Source organism: Gossypium raimondii, chromosome 6 (genome assembly GCF_025698545.1).
Source record: "Gossypium raimondii isolate GPD5lz chromosome 6, ASM2569854v1, whole genome shotgun sequence".
NCBI lineage: Eukaryota > Viridiplantae > Streptophyta > Magnoliopsida > Malvales > Malvaceae > Gossypium > Gossypium raimondii.
This window is the reverse complement of record NC_068570.1, coordinates 49,791,316-49,810,984: the sequence shown is the minus strand read 5'-3', so window position 1 is coordinate 49,810,984 and position 19,669 is coordinate 49,791,316. Positions and strand designations below refer to the sequence as shown.

Genomic DNA, 19,669 nt, shown 5'->3' with positions numbered 1-19,669 from the left:
TCAAATAAAGCCAAAACATGTGTGAAAAGTGGAAAAATGTTATAGGTATTTGAATGTGACATCTCTTGCTCAAGCTAGAAAATTAAACTTGGGTAAGGGGTATTACAATAAGATAATAGTAAAATTGTAACTATATTAGGGGCTTCTTTTTGTTATCGTGTGTACCTTTCTCTCTTTTCTTTACATTATAAGAGATATGTTCAATTTCAATTTTAATCCTTCTATTGCGCTTGAATTTAAGATTTAATCTTTATACATTAATTTCTAACATAATTTGGTCCATATATTTTTATAATGTTTTAGTTAGATCAAATAGTTAATATCGTTAACTTCGATTTAAAATTTTACGTGGTTATATATAATTTAGATGTTCATATCGAATCGACATTTTTTTAATGAGAATCTATCATTTTTAAAACATCACACTAGTAAATTTAACAAAAGGTTTTAATGATGGTAACAACTAGACCTAAATTATTAAATTTGAAAAGTAGAGTGACGAAATTTTTAAATTAAAAGTGGAAACTAAATTTTAAATGTACAAAATCTATAGAGAATTAAAGCACATTTAACCCTCAAATTTTTGCTTTATAATTTAGCACAAACTAATAATTAACCCAATGTGAACATGAAACATAAACATAAAAATAAGAGTTTGAAGAAAATACTATTTATTATTCATTATATTACTAAATTAACATTTGAATAACTTATTATTTTCAGATAAATATTTTTTTAGTTTTAATTAAATGATAATGCTTTGACAATAAATTTAAAATTAATAGTTTTTACTAGCTCTCCTATCACAAGTAATAACTGACGAAATAAATTGTACATCTATTTAAAATGTTTTTTATATATGTTGTTAATTATTAAAAGTTAAGTACATAACATCATTAAATATATTTAACATAAAAATAAAATAGATATAATTCAAATCAATTTTAAAATAATAAAATTCAATCTCATTTTCTTTTCCGGAAAGTATTATCAACTTATTTTATCAGTCATTTATTTCAATTTTTAATGGGTCTCTTTGTACTCACGTTTGTTTTTCAGTAAATACGATGCTATATATTATAAATGTAATTATTCTATTAATAATATCAATGAAAACATATGAATTTCTTTAGATATAATTTTTTGGTACAAACTTTCGATATATTTTTGTAATATTAAAAATAAAAATTTTACTTAAATAAAATTACTTAAATATTGTTGATATAATGTTTAAGCTAAAATTAATTATTAGTATATTTTTAATTAAAACAACATATTAAAAATACTTTAAATATAATTCAACTAAAGAAATTATTAAATTACGTATAACATTAAAATAAATATTTTTCATAACCATCATAAATATTTTTATGACAGATATTAGAAGTATATCTAAAGTTGCAACATATTAATCTTTTAAACTTTTATACAAAAATATTTTTTAAATATTTTATATATTTTATTTATCTTTTGATAATAATTACGTATATTAATTATAGAATATAATAAAATTTATTAAAATAAAGATAATTAAATGCATATATTTCACATCCAACACACCTGAAATAAAAAACTAAAAAAGAAAAAATTTATGTGTGTGTGAGTAAATGGTACTTGGTGTCTATATTACAATTTAAAGTACCTCAATTCAAGCGGAGAAGGATGTGAAAGAGCATGAAAAGTGAAGCTCGGCTGAACTCAAACAAGCTGAACGTAAGCTAAATTACCAAAACTGATAACAGCAGCATATTCAAAATGACCAAGCAAGGCAAAGCACAGAACGATACTCTGTTTTTTTGGGGGGCAAGAACAATGCTCTAATTTAATTAACTAAGGAGTTGTTTAACTGAAGCATTTCATCGCCAAAAGTGGTTTTTAATCTACATATATAGCTTACACTCCTATCTACCTACTTTAATAATGTTAAATTATCCCTGGAACATCTACATCTATTTGAATATTTTGAAACATTGGGAAACCTACCACACAATTTTAAGTCTCACTCTAGTTGTAAATATCCCAAGGCCAGCAGCCATGACACCTTGCAATCTGGCGAGAAAAAGTGCAGCCATGTCAGAAATTGGAAGATGAACGTTTAACTAAAATTCTTCAATAAATGTAAGAGCAAGAAACTAGTTTACAGTAATGTGCATTGCATGCAGATTCGGTTACTTTAGACACGATAGGAAAATATAAATCAATAAACATGAAAGAATCCCTAGATAAAGGCTCGAACCTTGAAACCAAGCTCACTCGGAATAACTCCAAGTCTAGAACAAAGCACCATAAAGTGTTTCTCGGAACACACCCTGCTTCCCATGATTCAATATCATCCACAGTATGCTAGAAACATCCTCATGCAATCTTCACTTGAAGTTTCCCTTACAAAAGCTTGTATGCGTTCATATATTTCAAAACAACTGAGTGTTTTTATAAGTAAAAAATCCATTCACCTAATCGAATTAGACAAATTATGATGGTCCTAGCATTCAATCCCACATGATGACGTGGTGATCATGTGGTGATGACATGGCATGCTTTCTACTATTGGAGTAAGTTGAATGTCCAATCCAGTTAACATAAGCAAAATTTGAGTACATTGCACATTTTAAACTTCAATAGCAATCTGAACATTTGAGAGTTGTATGGATATCAAATACATGTTTAATGCTTTCATGAAGCAGTTTTCAAACAAGTCAACTGAAAACCTAAAATTAGGTGTTTCACATTGGTTAGAACACCATATATTACGGATGACAAACAATGTTCCTCTTTTATTCTTGTTTAATCTTTACATTCAACTTCCTTAATTTTCAAATACATCTCAAACTAACCTATCAACAGTTTCATCACTCAACCTCAATAAAACAAAATTCACATACACACAGCGGAAAATGTCCTAAAATAACTGAGCTTTCACAATATTGTTAACAATCAAACAAAATCATAAAACAGCTAAAAGGTGTACCCAGAAATAAAAGAATGCAGAAACTGCATTTTTTATAAATAAAGCACAACAATCTTTTAACAAAGCTTCTTTGAAAGAACTGCATGCTGACAAGGGACAATTGCGACATCATATGCATTTACATATCCAGGATAATCATTTCAAAAGATAAAGGAACCTACAATTACATATATTTGGTAACCTTTATCAAAATAACTATATTCAAGATGGAGTTTGAAACTGTATCTAACTTGACCACACCTTCTAGAGCGAGTGGTTGCTCATTAATTAAAATAAGACCAAATTATTACCAACAAGATAGGTGCTTCCTGATAGCGTTAGCAATTACAAAGTCAGTTCAAAGAATTGACTCAATTTATGCTTTTCCCCTTTGTTTACTTTAAACAGATTTTGAAGTCCAAAAAGAGGAAAGTGATCTAGTTTGTCAAATATCCAATCATACAGAGGCTTTGCAATAGAATAGATAAAGCCAACAAAAACATTCTTCCTGAAATATACACAATCTACGCTGAAAATTTTAGAAAATTACCATATCAACTAATCTGAACTTTCATCATCATCAGGTGGTGTTCTGCGGAAATTCCCCAAGTACTGGAAGCGTGATGTTTGACTTCTATTTGATACGTGAGATCTCTTCCGCCTGGGCATTAAACCCTGACCAGACAGAGAATCAAGCAAGACCCCCATATCCATTTTCTTGGGAGCACTTTTATGTTCATCACGAAAACTACAAAATCAGGCAAAACAAACTCAGCAAGAAATTAAAAATTAACCACTCCCCTCCCATCTTCCCTCTTTTTTTAAGAAAAAGTTATGATTTCCCTTTTGGTTGGTATATTTGGGGGAGCATATCAGAAGTTGCTGAAGACTTAAACTAGTTGACAGAGGAGCACCTCGGCTAACTATAAATAAATGCTCTGTCGTTATAAGTACCTATGTCCAACACATTTATGAGCATGGATGCCAGGATAGGACCCTCCAAGGATCCTCAACATACAAAAATTGAACATACTCATTTCAAACACATAATTCTGTCTAACCTCACACCCAAGTCCAAGTAACATATAATACATGTAAACTATAGAAAATGAATAACTCAAGGTGATATATCAGAAAAGAGACCGATAAAACTGAATAGAGACATACCGTTCTCGAATAATTTTAAAGGCTTCCTTTGTTGCATAGCATAGCCCAGTCTTTGGATCTCGGTACCTACAACATCAAACCACAATTTGAACAAATAAGGGTGGATGGAAAAAGCCAAATTTGTCTCTCTTAAAATGTGAAGTATCACAGAATTTACATTTCTACCATATCATAAACATTATATAGTAACAACTTTGATGAAATTCCCAGCTCAAGAGAAACATATCTATAATTCATGGCTTTCACTTTTGTATTTCCCAAACTAATGACATTTCTAACATACATTTGGAAGCTATTGAAAGCTAACTGATCATGATTGGGAGCATGGCATCTTTAACAGTAGTGCCAACAGTCCAAATAAGACTCAAGAAAGATATAAGCAAGGCAACACATTCCACTAATGCTTTACAAACATGGAAAAAAAACGCTGCAAAAGAAATTTCATGCGCTTCCAGTACACCTGTAAGAAATCACCATTTGGTTCCAAATACTGCAATGACAACAATTTATTCAGGAACAAGACTTTGGAATGAAAGATCAAGCAATAATATGAAATTAGCATCTATAATCAATTTATAGGGAGATATTTTAGGATTTTATTTAGGGACGTATTGTAGGGATTTTCCTATATTTTATTCTCTTATTCTCGGTATGCTATAATAAAAGAGAATCTGATAATATATGCCAAATCTCTCCTTTATTTCTTTTTCCTTAGTGGAGGATTTTCTTCCATTATGCCCTAGTTTTTTATTTGCTATTAACAGCAACCACTCCTATATATATGTAAGTTGAATTATTAAGAAACAATAAGAAGAATTCTTTCAAGTTTCTTCAAATAACCATTATGAAAATAAGTTCTTACCTCGCTGGCAATCCAGTGACAGCACACATGGCCTTTTCTGGGTCTGAATGTAAAGATAATTTAAACAAATAAATAATAATAAAAGAATCAAAAGGATATCAATAGAGCAAAGAACTAATGGTAGTTAAACAAGAAGGCCAGAATCAAAAATAATAATAATAATAATAATAATAATAATAATAATAATAATAATAATAAATATTAGAGAATCATCCACACTATTCTGTTAAATGCTAACATTATGCACATATTTAGAAAATCATGTAACAGAAAGTTCTCTCCTTAGTCATCCTGATACAAGACAGCTTAGGGTCTAAGGTTTGAAGTTCAACTATAATCCAAATTTCTTGAGAGAAGAAATGATAAAAAAACTAGATAGATCCGTAACCTTCACGCCTATGGTTCCTTAAGCATCACACAATCAAGAAGAAGAAAAGCCAAGTATCAAACCTGGGGTTCCTCAGGAATCACACTCCGAGGATGATTGTATCACACAACACAAAAGCAATAAGCAGAAAATTTTTAACATGTCTATTCCGTCAATAGAATAAATCAATTTTTATACACCCTTAACTTGGACTCTATCTAAGCAAACAAGCTTAGCTTGAAGCTCAAGAAAATAGAAAACAACATAAGTGACTTGAAACTCAAGATAAAGGAAAGCAAGCTTGACTTGGAAACAAAACCTAATAATGTTAACAAAACAACACTAAGATACTAAATCATACTTGAAAGTAAAATCCTAGTTGTTTGCCTCAGGCAGAAAAATTTTTGAACAACTCTGCCACATTGGACAAAATTCTTTCTTTTTGTGCATCTATCTTTTCCAGTAAAACCATCTTGGCTTCTTCAGGATCTTGTTAGAAATCCTCAAAGTTCGATTCCGGCTTTGCATTTGATATGAGCTAGAAAAGTTAATAAAACGATGAGTTTTGGCCTAAGGGATTAATGGGTCAAATGGGGCGTAGCATTTTAGTGAAACGATGAGTTTTGTATAACCGAATTAGCCACGTCAGTTTCTTGTTATTTTCTTTCTTTTTAAGCATGAATGTGTGAGGAGTCGATTATGAAAATTTTGCTGAATGAAAAATAGACTTCTCCTATTTCGTCTTTCCCTCTTTCTCTGCTCTTTCTTTCTTCTCAAAAACTTACTCGATTTTTGAGCTTCCAACAAAGGTATCAGAGCTCCTACGATCTTGATAATGGCTGGTGATGGAGTTTCTACAAGGTTGCAGAAGGAGATTGGTGGCGTCCAGCAGGACATATCAAAACTACAGGCAGAAATGGCTCGTTTAGAGACTAAGCTGGAGACTCAAATGGATACAAAGTTTCAGGAGTTTAAAAATGAGTTTCGTCCTAATTTGCAAGCTCTGTTGGGTCAATATCTTGGCCAACCCAAGCATGGTTCAACAGTGATGGTGAATGAGGACAAGGGGAAGGGAGTATTGGGAGCGCCGCCTAGGTTTCCTCCCAAGAAGACGGGGGGTGGACCGAATTTGGCAGATGGGAGTAGCGTTCACATGGGAAATAACTCTTTTGGACTGGAGAAGTTTGAGAAAACTAGTCGACTCGAGTGTCCCATTTTTGACGGCTCTGACTTTTGTGGGTGGTGGACCAAACTAGAGCAATACTTTGAGGCGGAAGGAACCCCCCAATTCTGACAAGGTTCGCATTGTGATGTTGCATCTAAAGGGCCGAGCCTTGGAATGGCACCATTTTTACTCTCGACGGAATGGTGGTCTCCATATGCTATCGTGGCCAGCTTACTTGGAGAGCTTGCAAGATCGATTTGGATTTGGCCAGTACGGGAATCATATGAAGGCTCTAGTCAACCTTAAGCAGCTAGGCACTGTGGAACAGTTCCAGGATTCTTTTGTTGGCCTACTGAATCAGTTACATCTTCCCGAATTCTATGCCCTTAGTATTTTCCTCAGCAACTTGAAGACTGAAATTGGCCATTATTTAGATTTGTTCGAACCTTCTACTCTGATGGAGGCTTTCCAACTTGCAAGGAAGATTGAGGCACTCCTTTCGGGTTCGACAAAGAAACCTTCCACTCCCTTACAAAGTTCACCTCGAACGTTGTTCAATCCCTCCATGGTGTCGGGTTATTCTTCAACACCTACAAGAGTCAATTCAGTCTCCCAATCAGGAAGTAATACTTCAGCCAGCAAACCAACATCTCGCTCTATTTCCCCGGCGCTGATGGCAGAGCAGAAACAGAAGGGGTTAAGCTTTTGGTGCGGAGCCAAGTACCAAGTGGGGCACAAATGCGTCAAATCTCAATTATATCAGTTGTTGTTAGAACCCTTCTTTGACAGCGAAGCGGAAGAATTTCAGGAGTGTTCAGATCGTTTAGAAGAGAGTAATACAGAGGAGAAGCTACCTAAGTCACCTGTAATCTCATTACATGCTCTTACTGGCATGCAAGGCCATAACACTATGAGAGTCGCTGCTCGAGTAGGTTCCCTTTTGGCCATTATTCTTGTTGACTCAGGTAGTACACATAACTTCTTTGATGCTAGATTAGTTAGCCGATTGTCTCTGCCAGTAATGCATCAAGAACAGTTGAAGGTTTCGGTGGCAAATGGAAAATGTTTATTCACTAGGGGAATGTGTAAAGGGGTGCCATGGGAAGTCCAAAATTACATGTTCGAAACAGATTTCATGGTTTTGCCATTAAAAGGGTGTGATATGGTGCTTGGGGTTCAATGGTTACTTGTTTTAGGAGATATCATTTGGAATTTTAGCTCCTTAACCATGCAGTTTAAGATCAAGGATGAAGTTTGTACTATACAAGGAATTGTTCCTGGTTCCTTGGCAGCTAGTTCCAATTCAAGGTGTTTCACGACCGTTGTGCAGTCTTTGGGTCCTTATACAATGGTATTGAGCTCACCTAGCCAAATAATGCTCTCAGCTTTGATAGTTAATGGCTCGAAAGACAAGCTTCAAGAGCTTTTGGAGGACTTTGCGGATGTTTTCCAAATACCAAAAGGATTACCTCCTCGCTTGCATGATCACCAGATTCCATTGAAAGATGGAGTGGTAGTGAAGATTCGGCCATATCGATATTCGGCCATCCAAAAAGGAGAAATAGAGAAACTAATTCAAGAAATGCTTCAGGCTAGAATCATTAGGGACAGCAACAGTTCTTTTGCTTCTCCTATAGTGATGGTCAAAAAGAAGGATGGAAGTTGGAGATTATGTGTTGATTATAGGCAATTGAATCAGCATACCATTAAGGATAAGTTTCCCATTCCCATAATTGAAGAGTTGCTTGATGAGTTGGGGGAGGCTCGAGTGTTTTCCAAATTGGACCTGAGATCCAAATATCATCAAATACGAATGTGGGAACCTGATATTCACAAGACTGCTTTCAGAACACACGAGGGGCATTATGAGTTTCTCGTGATGCCTTTTGGCCTCACCAATGGCCCATCTAGCTTTCAGGCCCTCATGAATAATGTATTTAAACCATGGCTGAGAAAATTTGTACTTGTTTTCTTTGACAACATACTCGTGTACTCAAGGTCATGGTCTGAACATTTGAAGCATTTGAAGTCAGTTCTTATGATACTAAGGGAGCAACAATTGTTTGCAAAAAGGAGTAAATGCTGTTTTGGAACATCAAAAATTGAGTATTTGGGTCATGTGTTATTTGAGGGTACTGTTTCTATGGACCAGTCGAAGATCAAATGTATTTCTTCTTGGCCAACTCCACAGTCAGTGAAAGAATTGAGGAGCTTCCTTGGACTTTCTGGTTATTACAGGAGGTTTATTAGGGTTTATGGGGTGTTAGCAAAACCTCTTACAGATTTGTTGAAGAAAAATGGATGGGGTTGGTCTGACCAAGCAACAGCAGCCTTTCAATCGCTGAAAGCAACTCTATGTGCCGCACCTGTTCTTGTATTACCGAATTTCCAACTTGAATTTGTCGTGGACACTGATGCCAGTGGAAGTGGAGTGGGTGCAATGTTGCAACAGCAAGGGAGACCAGTGGCTTTCTTTAGCAAGGCTTTGGGAATCAGACATCAGGCTTTATGCATTGATGAAAAAGAAATGTTAGCAGTCTTGTTAGCAGTCAAAAAGTGGCATACGTATCTTGTGGGACGACACTTTAGAATTCGGACTGACCATCAAAGCTTGCGCTTTCTGTTGGATCAAGCAGCCATCACTCCGTTTCAACAGCGTTAGGTTGCGAAAATGCTCGATTATGATTTTGACGTAGCTTACAGGAAAGGCATTAACAACAAAGTCGCTGATGCCTTATCTCGACAGCCTCAGTTGGAACAAGGTCAGTTTTTTCATCTCTCGACTAGCTCGATTATATCTAAGTTGCTACAACAGGTGCACCAATCCTATGTGCTTGATACTAAGCTACAAAAGATCATACAAGACATACAACAGTCCAATGCTCAAAGTGACAAGTATTCGTGGGATGGTCGTTTCCTGCGAAGAAAAGGGAAAATTGTGGTTGGTAGGAATATGCAGTTAAGACGGGAATTATTTCATCATTTCCATGCCAGTGCAGTTGGTGGCCACTCAGGAGTGCAGGTGACTAAGAAGCGTTTGACTAGTCTGTTATTTTGGAAAGGGTTAACTACGGATGTGAAACGATGGCTTCGCGAATGTTCGGTTTGTCAAAAGTGCAAGAGCGAATCAGTGGCTTCTCCAGGGCTTTTTCAACCATTGCCTATTCCTAATCGAGCTTGGTCAGTCATTAGTTTAGACTTCATTGAAGGTCTACCGAACTCATGTAAGAAGAACTCCATTCTGGTTGTGGTGGACCATTTGACCAAGTATGGTCATTTCTTGGGTTTATCTCACCCTTATACGGCTAAGGAGGTGGCACAGGAGTATATAAGTCATGTTTATAAACTCCATGGCATGCCCGATTCAATCATTTCGGACAGAGATAAAATCTTCGTGAGTAAATTTTGGCAGGAGTTATTCCATCGAGCTGGTACCAAGCTGTTGCTGTCCACAGCTTACCATCCCCAAACAGATGGTCAGACGGAGGTGTTGAATCGTTGCCTCAAGAATTATTTAAGGTGTATGACTGGGGAGACTCCCGCCAATTGGTTCCATTGGCTACCACTAGCTGAATGGTGGTACAACTCATCTTTCCATTCTTCTATCCAGCTCACCCCCTATGAAGCTTTATATGGGCAATCTCCACCTTCGCATATGTCATACCTAGCTGGGGTTTCTTCTGTGGCTGTGGTTGATAGGAGTTTGCAAGCTCGAGAGGCTGCAAGGAAATTACTACACTTCCATCTAAAAAGAGCTCAGGCTTGCATGAAACAATTTGCAGATAAACATGGGAGTGAGGAGTTTTCAGGTGGGTGATTTGGTATATCTGAAGTTGCAACCGTATAGGCAACAAACTGTCAGAAAAATCCTAAATCAAAAGCTTTCTCCTAAATACTATGGCCCTTTTCCGGTGATCAAGAAAGTTGGGTAAGTAGCATACACTCTACAACTACCTCCGGGTTCTCGTATTCATCCGACCTTTCATGTTTCACAACTGAAGAAGCATATAGGGTCCACTCCTTCGCAAGCTCACTTACCTTTGGTGGATGTTCATGGTGCCTTACAGAAGGAACCGATCAAAATTATTGATAGGAGAATTGTCAAAAGAGGGAATCAAGCTGTCACCGAAGTTTTAGTTGAGTGGATTGACTCTTTTCCAAAGGATGCAACTTGGGAGCCTCTGTCTTTGCTGCAGGCTAAGTTTCCTCAATTTCATCCTTGAGGACAAGGATTTGCTTCTGGGAGGGTAGTATTGATATGAGCTAGAAAAGTTAATAAAACAATGAGTTTTGGCCTAAGGAATTAATGGGTCAAACATGGCGTAGCATTTTAGTGAAATGATGAGTTTTGTATAACCTAATTAGCCACGACAGTTTCTTCTTATTTTCTTTCTTTTTAAGCATGAATGTGTGAGGAGTCAGTTATGAAAAATTTGCTAAATGAAAAACAGACTTCTTCTCCTATTTCGTCTTTCCCTCTTTCTCTGCTCTTTCTTTCTTCTTCTCAAAAACTTACTCGATTTTTGAGCTTCCAACAGCATTCTTCACCATTAGCACCAAGAATCACATCAAAATTTTTAAATCTTTAGGCTCTAATACTAACTAATGCAGGATAGTTTAGGGGCTAAGGTTTTAAGTTAAATATAATGTGAGTTTCTTCAAAAAACAGAATTTTGGTAAAGAAAAGAGAAACGATCCTTAAAGTTCAAGCCTACGGTTCTTTGATCACATCATACAAACCGAGAACAAAGAAAACCTAAGACACCTAGGGGTCCTTTGGAGTTACATCCAAGGAAGATTTTATCACATAACCACAAACAATAAGCTAAAATTTTATGCAAGTCTATTCCATCCATAGAAGAGTACATTAATTTATGTAGACCTATAATTTGGACACTAAGCTAACTAGCTTAATTTGAAATCTCGGAGAACAGAAAGCAATAAACTTGACTTGAACTCATGAAAACAGGAAAACAAACTTGACTTGAAAACAAAATCTAAAAGGGCACAGAAAACAACAAGATATTTAACCCTAATTAAATGTAAAATACTAACTATAACCCTATACCTATAAAATAGTACATTTAATCCCATAATTAGCTTCTAGTATTCTGCATCACATCCTCTGGGTTCATGGGTGACAGTTTTTCTGATGGGTATAAGTTTCTATTTTTATCACTAATCAAGGTATGAACTAATTGCGTTTCATTATCTACACCACTTGTGGAGCCCCTTTTTATTTTAGTTCTGAAAAACATGATAAATATTTTAACTAATTCCAATTTGGATTTTGCACTTCTTTTTCAAGAAATCTGTTGAAGTCCATTTCTATAAGCCCAAGAATTGGATAACTTTATTGTGATTTACACAGCATTTTCAGCCACTAGAAATTTACAGATAAATCAACTCTAATGGTAACAAAAGCCACCAATAATATTTAATACCAAAGACATTCATTATGAAAATACAAATCACACCATTACAAAAGATATCCCCCAGCTCCTTGTTTTTGCTTGCAGCAACATCATTATCTCACATGGTGGGATGGAAAAAATGAGAGTGATGCTAATTTAAAACCCCTATGCAAAACCCCAATGATCTAAGCTCTAGGCTAAAAGCAAAATTTCCTGAACTTCTAGCAACGGTGGAGATCTAAACTAATGTCCCTACATGAAAGAAAAATATGACAACTAGTTCCACATAATGATTCGCCCAAACTTCAACAGGTTGTGTTTGTTGAATGCTTGAGCTAAAATGACATCCAAGGGAACTAAAATGAGATAAAAGTCAGAAGAGAACAAAGCCATTGATTGACAAAAAGTATCTGTTTGATAAGAAGAAATTTTTTAAGAATCTACATCATAAATTTGTTAATTGACCCTACAACTTACATGGAAGCGGTGTGGTTGAGAGCTCTGAGTGAAATGTCAATCCTTTACTAAATTCTAGATATGAAGAACCTGCAAAAGATTGCATGGATTTGTATAGATAATTTCAATTAACAGACTCCAAATAATCAACAATCATGTATTTATTATTGTTGCATTTAAGAACTAGAATCAACAGCTATGAAGAGAATCTTGCCTTCTTTTGACACATATTTAATCTGCGGACCACTATAAACAGCTTTGTGGATTATTGCTCTTTTCTTAACTTCTTCCTCTCTTGCCAAAACACGCTCTAAATTCCTTAAGTTCATAATTTCTGCAAAATTAAAATTAATAAATTCAAGTTAAAATCAAATAAGAACCTAAGAAATCCAAACATCAAGGGTAACTTTCAGCCTGAACCTGTTTGTGCTGCTTCCAAAAGCATTTCTTCTTGAGTCATCCTCTTCTCCTCACCTTCTTTTTTCCTTTTTATTGGCTGGTGATTCAAAAATACCTCATAAATAATCACATGGCATAGCTACATTTTCACTCTTTCCAAATTATACAATCAAACAATACATACACACGCAGACATGCACAGACATGCACAAACAATAAGGATATATGAAATTACAAATCATACATTTGAAAGTATCCATACATAAATAGTGAGTCATGAGAATATTCCCATCAAATATGAACAGAATATTGGCATGAATTTTCTTAACAAATTTGATATACATACATCAAATTCTGACCGTATACAACTTGACAGTTTCACATCTCTGAATAGTTCATGAGTTTCAACCAAAGGATTACAGAAGTTTCAGTAAAAGACAGTGATTGTGTTTTTATTGCTTCTAACTACATTATGGTCTCAAAGAAAATGCAAACCTCAAATGGAGGGGAAAACAAGTGCAAGTGACCATAAATAGTTATGCATTTCAATGCTCAATTAGATAACCAACACTCAGATTTGTGCATAAAGTATAGTGTGAAATTCTTGATATCTTTATTAGGACATTCTATGTATAATAATCTAAACTTAAACTAAGATACCAATATTGTAGCCAATAACAATTTTCCATGAGCAACCCCTTGGACAGGTCCATGATATTGGGAAGGAAATTAAATCAGCTGAAGATAAAAAATTAAAATAGTGTAAGTGCCACATCAGCCTGTTTAGAAGCAATTACTCGTGATACTTCATAGATAATAAAGTTGCACTTTGTTGCTAGAAGTAGCATGACAAGGTCTAAGGCAACAGAAAACATGTGAATTGAGCTATAAAGTCAGTATGGTGCTGATGTAGCACATACACAAATATATATATCCGCTTAATCCAACCGTCATGTTTCATACCTATTTTACTCGGACTTGGGTGTGAGTGTTGGATACAGGTATGTATCCGATATGGTTAAGCCTTTCTAAGGTTTCCCATGTATTCGGAGGATCTTTAGAGGTAATAACTCCATATCCACATGTTGGACACAAGTGCCGGACATGGGTACTTCAAGAAAAATTATTCAAGCAGATCATGCCCATCAAATTTCCAAGTAATTAAAAACGTCTTAACATCATTTGATATAAATAATTTCAAACCATCAAATATATATATAAAAAGACAATATTCTCAACAGATGTGATAGAAGTATCGGATGGATTTAAAACTTTGTATGCACAAGTGCAATTATGTTGTTAAATCTGAGGTCATTGTGAAATATTAATTAGACATAGTCTTCACAGAATTAATACTGATTCTTTAGCAACGTGATTAACGTTGGAAACTACTTGGATCAAAATTTGCAGAAAAAGAACACCCACATTAAATCATAACCAACGTCAAATTGGTTAAAGAAATCACATCTACCACCTGAGCAAGATGATCAAAGACTATAAAAACAGCGCAGGTGGGGATGGGGAGGGTCACACACAACAAGAACCTAATTTCTTCATGGGAAATGATGCTTGAGGCATAAAGATTTATACACAAATTCATAAGGCTTAAAGGTGAGGACAACATGATAGAAAAATAATATAGAGAAACCTTTTACAATTTCATCAAAACTTAAAGATAGAAATACCATTCCATATGAAGATGAGTAATAAATTTCTTTTATTTTTTTAGAGGACAAAATACTTTAATGGAAAAACGTAATTTTATGGTGTCAACCTAACTAAATTCACAAATCAAACACCATAATTTAGAACCTACACTTTGAATATCCATTAATATTATTTAAATAGTAATAATAGAATTTAGATATTAGCTCCAACCTATCACTAATTTTAACAATAATGAAATTATGCAAACAAATTGATTATAGTAACTTGAACATACAATGATACAAACAATTGTAACTCTAACATAGGGTGATACAAATTAACAACCATAACTAAAGATTTAAACCCTTAACACTATCAGATTACTATGCGCTCACTAAGGCATTAATTGATCAAATTTACCAAAAAAATCAAAATCAAAGGTTAATGCTTTCTGAGATAATTATCTGAAAGTTATCTATAATAAAATTTCAATACTAATAAGATTAAACCGAATTACACAGCACGATATAAGATCCCATTGCTCCTTATTATAATTTTAAAAAGTAAATAAATAAAATGATAAGACACATGGCACTATAAGTACAAGTCTCTTAGAAATTATAACTTTCTGTCACTTGCAATGAACTTAATCTAGGGCATTGATTACACTTATCAAATATTACCAAATAAGGGGGAGAGCAAATTGTTCCAGTAACTTAACAATTTTTATAAATTGTGCAATTCACATGATTTTTGCCTAAACTTGAAATTCTCATCCATATCCAAATCTATAGCAACATGCAAGAGAAGCAGAATGAAGTGCAATGAAACTAATCCTTTTCAGCTTAGTGGCCAAAAAACTATACATCCATCCATTTTTATTTTTTTCTTTCTTGGAGGAGCCAAGCCAAAATGCAGGAATAATTTCCTCAGAAAGATTGGGATTCCCGTTCGGTTTGATTTACAGTTTCCTTTCTTTTATCTTCTTTCTTTTCCTTTTTTAAAGTAAGGGAGGAATGTCATTTACTTGTACAAAGACGTCAATTCACACATCAGAAATCTAGGAAATACTATGGCACTTTGAGACAATCATCCCCCCCAAGCTCCCTCCAACATATACCCAAGTCTCTCACCGGTGAAATTAAAGCTTCAAGAACAAGAGTAGAGTCAAGAACAAACATCAAATGGTATAATACTCAAAGCAGTCGTTATGAAAACACTTCTTGTATTATTTTGCTTAAGTTTAAACTAGATCTCATCTATATACAAAAGAATATATATTTATACACATATAAATATCAGTTAGAAAAGATATATGCAGTAACCAATACCATGATCCATTTTATTTTCCCATTTTTGATATAACAATGTCTACTAGAAATATTTTCCTATAAAAGAAGAAAAAAATAACCAAAAAACTTGCCTTCATTGTTGCCTGCAGAGCAGCACGTATCGCATCTCGCTCAGCTTGCCTAACAATGACTGAAGTTCTTGTAGATTTCCTTATAATTCTTTCGCCTTCTGCATCATCAGGGGCATCATGATGCTGTGTAGAGGAAGTCTTTTGAGTAAGATTTTCATCCTTGGAATCACCATCTAAATTTGAAAGAACTTTCTTTTTCTTCTTTTTCTTCATAGAAGGCTTTCCAGGAAATATCAGACGCTTCTTTGTGCGAACCCTGCTAGGGCAATTCAATATAAAAATAAGGGCAACAAAATGGAGATGTAAATACAATACAACAAAGGTAAAAGAAGCTAAACCTTTCATCTGCTTCATTTTCTACTTCCTCCTCTGGCTCAGGTTCCTAGCAGCCAAGCCATAGAAGAGAGTCAATTTTCAAGATACCAAAGGTGTGAAGTTCTCTTAGCACTAAGAAAGATATCCTACAACGGAAGAGTAATTATAGAAAATGAATTAAATCAAAAGTAGAGAAGAGAGCAATACAAACATCTTCATCGAAGTCACTATCAAACACATCAGCAACCTCTGGCTCTTCTTCGTAATTGACATCATTCTCCTCCTAAGGAGAGAACCACAAACAGAAAAAAGGGTTAATGCCTGTGAATCCTTTAATCAAAACCTAGAACTAATAAACTAAGTAGTGATCATAATTTCTAGCTACTCCCAATATTGTCGCTCTAAATAAACACTTAGTTTCAGAGTTTGTACGAATTTAAGGTAACATCAAATCACCCGTATTCCAATACATCAACATCAATTCTATAATCTAAGAATATGGTGAGAGTATTTTCACTCGAATAACCGTGTGCTTGAACCTCTTTAAAAGCTTCTTGATTCCAAAACAACTCGTCCTCTTCAAATTCCTCGTCCAGCAACTTTGTCATCCTGGAAATAGAAAATAATAGGGTTTTCATATTAATTATTTCCAGACTTTTTTTTTTTTTTGAAAAAAAGAAAGAACCGTATTAAGTGATAGGAATCCTATCTTAAATTAGGTTGAAGATTCACCTTCTCCCTCTGGTTGATCGAGAAGCACGATCCAGGAAAACGGCTGTATCTTCTTTACCGGTTCCCATGGACACAACAGTAAAAACTTCACCAGTTTCGCCGGCGGAGAGGAACGGAAAACGTGAGATGGAGGGTGCTTTCTGATCGGTGTTCTAAGTCCAGTTGTGACGCCAAAGAGGGGCAAAAAAGAGAAGGAGAAGACGGCGAGGAGAGTGGAGAAGAAAGCTAGAAGGAAGAAACAAAAGACAGAAAGGGGAAGCGTGGATCGGATTGATGCCGGAGACTTTTAGTGTGTTTTGAGTTTGAGAACTGAATGAAAGAAAAGACCATATGATACCGCGAGAAGGGGTAATAGCAAAACAATAAAATAATTCGAATAATCTAAATAATAAATTAATGTAAATAATTTTCAAAATTAAATATTTTATAAAAATTTCAAATTTTATATTTTAGAAAATATTATATAAATTATAAATTATAAAAGTTCCAAAATATATAAAATTAAAAATTTTCTAAAATTTTAAAATAACAATTTTGGGACCTAGATAAGTAAATTAACATTCAAGTTTATCATAGTATCTTATACTTTTCCTCTTATTTTGCTTTGAAAAAATTTTAAATATATATAATTTCAATCTTATATGTCCTAACATGAAATTGCTCTATTTGTAGGAACTTGTAGTAGCAATATCCATATTGTTTCCTAATGCAGAAACAAGACAATCTATTAGACACCTACATGACAATTTTAAGAATGATGGTTTTAAAACAAAAGAATTGAAATTTTTTTTTTTTGAAAATAAGACTGGGATTTTATTGAAATAGGCTAAAAACAAAGCTAATAATCGGCCCAATCAATGGCCCAATTGTCTGTCAAAATTAAACTACATTAAAAACCTATTGAAAAAAGACTATCAACCTTCTGACTACCTTATTGTACACTGAAATGCAATAAAAGAGAAAAAATAATTTAACACCTAACCCAGTCAAATCAAGGAACAACTGAACTCTAATAGCATCTGTTTAATTATCATTTCCAAAGCTCTAATGTTCCATCAATAGCAGTTCCCAAAGCATTAATATATCACTTCTGCTATCTGTTTTGATTTCTTTTCCTGTGAAACATTTCATCAATCTAGATTTCTTGACCAAATTCCTGCCGAGGCAGAAGCGTGGCTCTCCAAATCTACTCCTCTCAAATAAGTATTTTCTCCTTTCTCAAGCGCATTCTTTGCTAATCTGTGAGCATCCATGTTCTCCGATCTATGAGTATACTGAAAATTGAGTTCTTGAAAATCGGCTTTCTTGTTCTAAATATCTCTAATAATGGCTCCGATGACTGATTTATCTATGGAATTCTCCTGGCATTTTTTTATTACTGTTTTTGAATCCCCCATAAGAATTACCGACTGGATCCTTAGTAAAATCCCTAGCTTTGCACCGTCTAAACATGCATATGCCTCTGCAGCAAACGAAGAAGGAACGTTTCTATGGATAACCGTCTTTAAAACCTTAACATTTCCCCTCAAATCCTGTCCTACAAGGACAGACGCTGAACTGAAAGTTTTGCTGGTGTACGCTGCATCAAAGTGGATCCTGACTTTCAGTAGGGCCTCTTGTGTTGGATCACCGGCACCCCTATGGCGCAGCGGAAAAATAATAATCCGGCGATCCCAACCTGGAATCCATGAGTGAGGAACGAATCGGGGTGAAAAGGTTACGAAATTACCTAATGTTTATTCAGAGTAGACAATAACGCCTCAACAACGAGTAGTCTGATCTGATGTCGAACCAAGCCGCAATCTATCGTGTTCCCGGCCTCTACGTAATCCACCCAGTTGACTACGAACGGAAGAAATCCCCAAAACAGTTTTGAAAGTGATTTTTCTTTAACGGCTGCTAGACCCAAGCAAAGAAAAACTGGGATCCTTATAAATCTTTTATTTTTAGGGTTTTTAAGAATTAAATAAATATAATAATATTTTAAACCGAAAATTATAATTACATTAATTATAATATAATTTCGGTAAACCATATATTTATTTGAATTCATATGCTAACCAAATTCGTGTCCTCATTATGCGTACAACAACCTTGTACATAATGTGTTGGAAATTTGATTACCGAATTAAATTAATTCTATAATTAATTTAATTCAAGTGACCCCCAAAAACAATACCAACTATGGCTTATTTCGTTCATTTCAACTATAGGGTGTGACCCTGTAGGTTCTTGTAACGTTAGCAGTAATACTAGAACGATTCCAATGTTACAAACAATGAGTGGCATCTAGCAATGCATCATTGCTACCTAAGTCACAAGAGATCATGATTCGACATAACATTTTTATGATTAAGCTTTTATGCAATAATCCTTAAGTCCTTTATCTCTGGATTGGACACAAGTCATGGAATAGTCACACTTGCATAGTCCATTCCATGTTCCTTGATATCTTAAGCAAACTACGATATACAAATAAGTATATATGACATCTCATATCAACTTATTTGAGCATGGCCATGCATTTCTAGTCTCACTTAATCAAGTGGCCTAAGATATTACTCCCATTATGTAAGAGGGACTTATCCTATATCGACCAATCATATCCTTCTACATCGATTGTGGTATATCCAACATCAGCCTTTATAGAACAACCAGTTACTGTGTACGTTTGACTGTATCAAGATATACTACTCATGATGTTGGGATTATGATGATCTCAAGTCTGAGGATCATATACATATTAATCACTATGAGTAATGTCTTGACAATTAC

At 34.6% G+C, this 19,669-nt stretch overlaps 1 protein-coding gene across 3 annotated transcripts; it reads right to left on the bottom strand.

Moving 5' to 3' along the window:
• Positions 1–1,791: 1,791 nt before the first annotated feature.
• LOC105773263 (SWR1 complex subunit 2) lies at positions 1,792–17,239 on the bottom strand. 3 transcript variants are annotated; one of them, XR_008196742.1, is made up of 13 exons: positions 16,895–17,239; positions 16,702–16,771; positions 16,374–16,445; positions 16,186–16,229; positions 15,848–16,103; positions 12,799–12,874; positions 12,593–12,712; positions 12,400–12,468; positions 4,977–5,019; positions 4,115–4,180; positions 3,498–3,695; positions 2,237–2,420; positions 1,792–2,049 (listed from the first exon to the last, which is right to left on the bottom strand). XR_008196742.1 is itself a non-coding variant. In XM_012595001.2 (12 exons), exons 1-11 carry the CDS (start codon positions 16,960–16,962, stop codon positions 3,506–3,508), a joined length of 1,074 nt encoding a protein of 357 aa, XP_012450455.1. In that variant the 5' UTR covers positions 16,963–17,239; the 3' UTR covers positions 1,792–2,049; positions 3,498–3,505. The 3 variants fall into 3 exon arrangements, 1 of the variants encoding a protein (XP_012450455.1); XR_001127018.2 differs by having other exon boundaries at positions 2,237–2,391; XM_012595001.2 differs by lacking the exon at positions 2,237–2,420.
• Between the last annotated feature and the right edge of the window lie 2,430 nt (positions 17,240–19,669).